At 36.5% G+C, this 7,174-nt stretch overlaps 1 protein-coding gene across 4 annotated transcripts in view; it reads left to right on the forward strand.

Annotated features, from left to right (window-relative positions):
• Positions 1 to 7,174, forward strand: part of PAK3 (p21 protein (Cdc42/Rac)-activated kinase 3) — a 285,967-nt gene that overhangs the window by 229,102 nt on the left and 49,691 nt on the right. For all 4 annotated transcript variants that reach the window (XM_011951690.1, XM_011951689.1, XM_011951688.1 and 1 more), the window contains one exon: positions 3,051 to 3,114. In XM_011951690.1, coding sequence (XP_011807080.1) covers positions 3,051 to 3,114 — 64 coding nt within the window. The remainder of the gene's footprint in view (positions 1 to 3,050; positions 3,115 to 7,174) is intronic.

A 7,174-nucleotide genomic window follows, 5' to 3' on the forward strand; every position in this document is an offset into this window, starting at 1 on the left:
TCTGCACTTAGAGGATCCTGATAGAGATGTAGAGCCTTGACTAGAGGGGGCAGCAGCTAGACTAGGAGTCTAACTAGGAGGCTGTTGGAATAACCCAGGGAAAAGATAATGAGAGCCCAAGTAAAGCAGTAGTAATGAGGAAGGAACACATTCAAAAGATGTCTAGGAGGTAACAAGATATAGGCCCTTGGTGGACAACTACATGTGATAAGTGATAGTAAGAGACAAAGTAAGAGTCAATGATGACGCGCAGATTTCTAACTCAGGCTACTGAGTAGATGGACTGACAGTACTACTGACTGATAGTGGAAATACAAAATAAAAAGTATTATAACAACCCATATATTAGCTAAGTGTTATTTAACTTAATTGAAAAGTGAACTTTCATTAAAAAAAAAAAAAAAACCCAACATCTTGATGAGTAATCCATGCGTGAAATGTTTAACTGATTTTCTCAAGGTATGCTGTCCACTGTTAGGTCTAAATTAAGTTGTCTACCAGCCCAGAGAATAGACTGTTGTATAAATTAGCATGAAGTATTATCTGTAGCATATAATTGAGCACTTAAATATATATTTTCTTGTTCTTATTCATTTAATCAACAAATATTTGTTTAGTAGCAGCCACTGCTCTAGGCTCCAAAGTTACAGGGATGAAAAGACAAAGTTCCTGCCCTCGAGAAGCAGCATGTAAGTCTCAGTGAAATGATCAGAGAAGACTTCATAGAGGTGAATAATTTGAGATTTTATTTAAATTACAAGAATTCATGGGTTAGATAGGAAAGGAAAAGGGGGAGCACATGCAAAGACCTAAGCACTAGATAGTGATAGCATTACTAGGATATAAAGTAGTAAGGGGGGAGAAAAAGAATAATATAAAGCTAGACTGGTTAGATAGGAGCCAGATGATGCTGAATGGTGAAGGGCCCTCTCTGTTTAACTACAGAAATTGGATTTGATCTTGCAGTGGGCAGGAGCTTTTGAGGAATCATGAACAGTGGAGCAAAATCATTCTGATATAGAGTTATTGTACATCTCAGTCTGTCCAGGACAGTCTCATTTTATGAATAATATGGTCACCCTTTTCCAAAGGCATGGTGTAAGAGGAACTAGAGAAAGCAGAGTCTATAAGTAGGTTATGACTGGCACAATTGTTTGAATAAGAAGTATTGAAGGCCCGAACAATAACAGTGGCCATGGGCATACAGAGAAGAGTATGAATATGAGTGACAACTAGAAGATAGAATCTACAGATCTTCTCTTGATTAGTTCATATGTGAAAATCTTGTCTTACCAACCAACCGTACACTTATTTGTACTATGTGTTAGTAAGATATAACTCAAAGGTAATAATACTGACATGTTTGCTTCCAAAAGGAAAGGCGGGCCAGAGGCATCCAAATAAATGATGCCCTTCAAAGTAGTACCCTTGAGAAGCTGCACCCTTATTCCCACGATGGTTCTATAATCCCAAGTTTTTTCTGGACCTATTTGAACACTGCATTGAGGAGTCAATGCCACTTCTGTGGTATTTATTCTGAGTGATAGCAAGTATTCATCCTCTGAGTGATGGATTGGATTTTTTTTGAAATAGCAAAACTAATATTTTTAAAGAGCCAAATATGATCAATTAATAGTTTTCTTATGTAGCTTATAAACTTACCAAAAATGTTTGGAGCAATCTATAGAAACAGAAAGTAGATTAGTGGTTGCCGAGGTATGTTTTGGCAAGCTGAGGGAGGATGGGGAGTAACTGCTAACAAGTAACAGGTACAAAGTTTCTTTCTGGAATAATGAAAAATTCTAAAATTAGATCATGATGACATTTACACAACTCAGGAAATATGTTAAAAACATTCAATTGCACACTCTAGGTCATTGAACTTTATGGTATGTAAATCATATGTCAGTAAATCTGTTCAAATCTTTGGAGCACTAACAGTGTCTTAGGTTCAGTAATGTATGTTTTGAAAACGCATGGGTCTCGTTACTTTATGATCATACTTTGTTCTTCATTAGACTCATTTCCATCCCCACACCCTTAGCACTGTACTGGGTACATAGTAAATACTCAATAGATATTTGTCCAGCAGAATTGGATATAGCATAGTGCTTAACTTCAATTCAGAGAGGATAGTGATTTTACTAAATAGTGTGGATAAGTTCTTAGATTGTTTTTTAGCGATTATACCAATTTATGTACCCAGCATCAGTGCACAAGGGTTCCAATTGCTCTACATCATTGATAACATTTAGTATTGACAACCTTTTCAATTTTAGCCATTCTGATCAGTCTGTAGTGTTAACTCATTCTGGTTTTAATGTGTATTTTCCGGAATATTTATGAGACTGAGCACATTTTTGTATTTTATAACTTCAACTTCTGTTATAGATTAAAGGGTACACATGCAGGTTTGTTACATGGGTAAATTGTGTGAGGCTGAGGCTTGGGACTCTAATGATGCCTACAGCCAGGCAGTGAGCATACTACCCAATAGGTAGTTCTTCAGCCCTTCTCCCATTCCTCCCCTGTCTAGTGATCCCCAGTGTTTATTGTTCCTATCTTTATACTCATGTGTATTCATTGTTTAGCTCTTATAAGTGCCACTTTTAAGTGACAACATGCAGTATTTGGTTTTCTTTTCTTGCATTAGTTTGTTTAGGATCATGACCTCCAGCTCCATCCCTTTCTTAGATGGCTTTTATATCCTAATATATAGTATCATGAGAACTTTTTATAGATGTTGGGTTGTGACAAGTTTTGTTTTCCAAATATCAGTAATTTTGAATATAAGCAAAATGAGTTATTACTACTACTTTAATTACTATAAAATTATTTGTTATTTTAATAAGTAGAAAGTGTCATTTTATATAAATTATAGAAATCACATGGAAGTATTTGTCTAATGTTTTATTTGTCACTGACTCTGGCATCTTATTTTTCATTATTAAATTAAAAAACAGTCAATCAATTTCCATTTCTCTCTCTCTTTCTCTCTCTTTCTCTCTTCCACCTCCTCCTCTTTTCTTCTCTCCCCACCCGTCTCTTAGGAAGCATTGTGAGTGTTGGGGACCCAAAGAAAAAATACACAAGATTTGAAAAAATTGGTCAAGGGTAAGTGATTGTTATTTGAAATATAAAAAGATGAGTACAAGCAACATACATTAAAATTAAAATTCAGTAAGAGCTTGGGTTTCACATAAATTATGCTTCTCATTTCCTAGATTGTATTTGTGTCTTGCATTCTCAGTATTGGCCTTTCAAGGGGAGGGCTGACTGTTCATTAACCTAGGAATACATCCTGCTGAAATCTTCATTATTGTTGGCCTGACAGTAAATTCTGTGGGGACATCTCGATCCTATGTAGTTAGAAGATACAAACAGATTTCTCTAGAAAAAGCAGTAGGGTTATGGAAACTTCTAGCTTACATAAAAACCCCCTTTATCGCAGTTCCCCCTACAGCTCCATGGATGGTATGATTAAGATCCTGTTTTATTGTCAAAATGTAGAGTGACAAAGTGAGAGTGGGGAATGTCCTTATGGAATGATCCAGAGGTAGGCAGAGTTGACTGAGTATGGAGGAAACAGACAATAATCCCTAAATGAGACCTAGTGCATCATTTTCACTTAGTATACTTGTTAAAGATAAAGATTCCCAGGCCCCACTGCCAAAGCTTTGATTTAGAAGTCTGGAGTGGGGTTCAGTGATCTGAACTTTGCAAAAGTTCCTCAGATAATCCTGATAATCAGCAAGACATGGGAACTATTGCATTAGATTATTCACTAAGGCTGAAGGCAAGAGTCACCAGTTCTGCAAGTCAGCTGTACTCATGCATGTCTCTCAGGCCTCAACGTGAAACTAGGCAGGTGGATCTGAGCAGGCAACAGCATTTGAAACAGGGAAAAGTTTTATTTAAAGGAAAATGGAATATTCTTAACGGACACCGTTAAATGAGGAGTGAGACGCATATTCAGGGACACCAACTACTGTATGTCAGAAACAAAGATGTCACCTCAGACTTTTCCTGGCTGAGGCAAGGGGCTGAAGACAAAGGTGACAGCCAATATGCTTGCAAAATTGTGCTAGCCCATCAGCCATTACAATCTCATTATTTTAGGGTAAGAGAAGGTAGAATTTCTTCAAGAACCACACTGCTTTTCCTGACATACTTAGGTTCAAAAAAGTATATATCGTATATAAGCTTGACTGTTTTTCATGATTTTATATTTTCTTTGTTTTTCCCCCTAGCTTTTGTACTAAAGTTTCTTTTGAAATTGACAGTATATCTCAGGAAATAAGGGAAAGCATTCATTAGACATTTGGGCTAGAGAATAGGAGAGGCACTCATGGAAACTGTGCCTGGCGGGAATCAAGATGAGAAGACCCTAAGGGAGACAAACTCAAGAAGAAATGCATGGCCAAGTTTATCCTTCCAGTCAAAACCATAATGACATTGTATTTGAACTTTCCAGGGGGCTAAAATGTATTCTCATTTGCTCACAAAAAAGAAGAGTTTTGTGGTCTCTAGAAGCTCCCTGTCACCGAATGGGTCAAATTAATATTTCTACTCATTCTAAAACAGTGATAAACAATAGAATTTACTGTGATGATAGAGATGTTGTATATCTGTGCTGTCTAATATGGTAGCCACTGGCTGTGTGTGGCTATGGGGCACTTGGAATGTGGCTAGTGCACATAAGAAACTGAATTTATGTGAACTCATTTATTTGTTTAGCAGATATTTCTTGAGCACTATGTTCTAGGCACTATGCTAGGTGCTAGAAAGACAGAGATGGGTAATGATGGTGTGGGCCCTCAAGGAACTTACAGTCTACACTGATAAGTGCTTGACAGAGGGATATAGGGTACCAGAAGAACCTTGAGGCAAGCTTACTCAATTCAACCAAGTGTAGAGTGGGGCCAGCTTCTAGAGCCATTTTCTCCCACCAGGAATTTTCCCTGTCTACTTCTGGTGGACTGGCTGTTTTACTTAGGTAAGAAAGCTATACCTTCCCAAGTTCATATACAAACCTCAACTCTCCTTCTTCATGCCTAAAGGGTAAATACCACCAGACAGATTGCAAAAAGACAGTATTATGTACTAAAGGGACTTAGAAAACAAAAGTTGGCTTTTAGATTTTATTTTCATCTGGTTGAGTCTCTGGTAGAGCTAACAATAGGAAGGGAAAGGATATTCAATCCACTTAGAAGTAGTACTCCAAATCATTGTTGTCCAGTATGGTGGCCAGTAACCACATTTGGCTATTGAGCACTTGAAATGTGGCTAGTCCAAAAGGAGATGTACTATTAAGTATAAAAGGCACACCTGATTTCAAAACCTTAGTATGAAAAAAGAATGTAAAATATCTCAATACATTTTTATTGATTACATGTTGAGATATTTTGCATACATTGGATTAAAGAAAATATATTATGAAAATTAATTTCACCTTTTAAAAACTTTTAAATATGTAGCTCTAAGAAATTTAAAATAGGGCTCATGGCTCATGGCTCATATTATATTTCTAATAGGCAGTAATGCTCTAGTTGTAGCCTTAACTGGGAGTTGTTTATTTATTCGTAAAGTGTTTTTCCATGGTTGTTTTTTGGAGAGTGGGAGATGTTATAATTTTGTCTTGATTGTTCCAACTAAAAGCCAACTGAGCCAAAAATAGCATTAAATTTTAAAAGGAAAAAGTACAAGATGGTTTCAGATATCTCCCAGATACTAGGTGATGAAACAAGACTAATTTTGCCAAGAACAAAGATCAGGCCACCAAGCAACTTTGTGTAACAAAGAGATTTCCTCTCTTGGCTATTATTTATGCCTGTGACTTTTAAAGATGAAAAGGAAAGTTCTCTATCTCTGAGTCTCTTTGTACAGTCTTCATAATCTAAAATGAAAAATCGAAGCATAAATCCTGCTTGCCACTGCAGAAAGGTCTATTTTAAATTCCCAGCAAGTTCATCATTTTAAAGAATGATAAAGTAGCAGATAGTTCACTCATAGGCCCAACACAACTTTTTAATATGTCCTTAGAGGGTATGGAGTCTATTGTATTTCTACTTTTGTCTTCTTTAGTGTTTAGCACAGTGCTTTTGCACTTAGTAGGCCCTCAAAAACAATTGTGTGCAGTTATGATCAACAGCTAGATTCACTTTGGCCAGATTCAAAGAGCTGCAAAGCTGTCTGCCAACTCTATCTCTGTGGGCCTGTTTTTGCCTCAATAAATATTTGTTGAGCTAAGGAAAATTGTTTGTCTTTCTACCACATCTTCTCTCTCGTAAGTGGGAGTTGAACGATGAGAACATATGGACACGGAGGCAAACAACACACACCGGGGCTGGAAAGGGGATGGGGGACGAGGGGAGTGAGAGCCTTAGGGTGAATAGCTAATGCATGCGGGTCTTAAAACCTAGATGTTGAGTTCATAGGTGCAGCAAACCACCATGGCACACGTATACCTATGTAATAAACCTACACGTTCTGCACTTGTATCCCGGAACTTAAAGTAAAATTTAAAAAATAAAAAAGAAAATGTTTGTCTTTCTAGCTATCCCTTTCCTCTGTCCTTTGTATTTACATGTGTATATACATGCCTATCTTGCTCCTCCTGTGTCTGTCTGTCTTTCCCTGTTTTTCCTCAGTGTGTCTTCATATTTTTGTCTTTCACAATGACTTGGTCGGCCTCACCACATCTGATTCCTTTATTCTCTGGGTATTTGTGTGTGCTGCATATCTGTCTTCTTCAAGCATGTTGGCTTCACATTCTACTGCCCATTTTTATACACACCCCACAACCCAAATGGTCATAATGTAAAATCAAGATGTATTTAAGATATAATCTACTGGCTTAAATCTGTTTACTATGATTTTATCATTTCTTTAATTTGCTAATTTTATTTTTTTGATCTTAATAGGTTGTTTTCCCTCAGTTGACAAAAAGTTGACTTTTTTCTTTCTGAAACAACAACAACAACAAAAAACACCTCCCACTTATATTAATTTTCTTTTTACTTAAATGACTTTCAACTGATTTTGTTTTCATTAATTACTGGCCTAAGTTATATAAACTAGTCTCTACTCTCAATGTATAGAGTTTTTTTAAAATTAAATCTGTATTTTTTTTTTTTTTTATACTTTAAGTTCTAGGGTACATGTGCATAACGTG

The sequence above is a fragment of the Colobus angolensis genome, unplaced genomic scaffold (genome assembly GCF_000951035.1).
Source record: "Colobus angolensis palliatus isolate OR3802 unplaced genomic scaffold, Cang.pa_1.0 Scaffold324, whole genome shotgun sequence".
Classification (NCBI taxonomy): Eukaryota; Metazoa; Chordata; class Mammalia; order Primates; family Cercopithecidae; genus Colobus; species Colobus angolensis.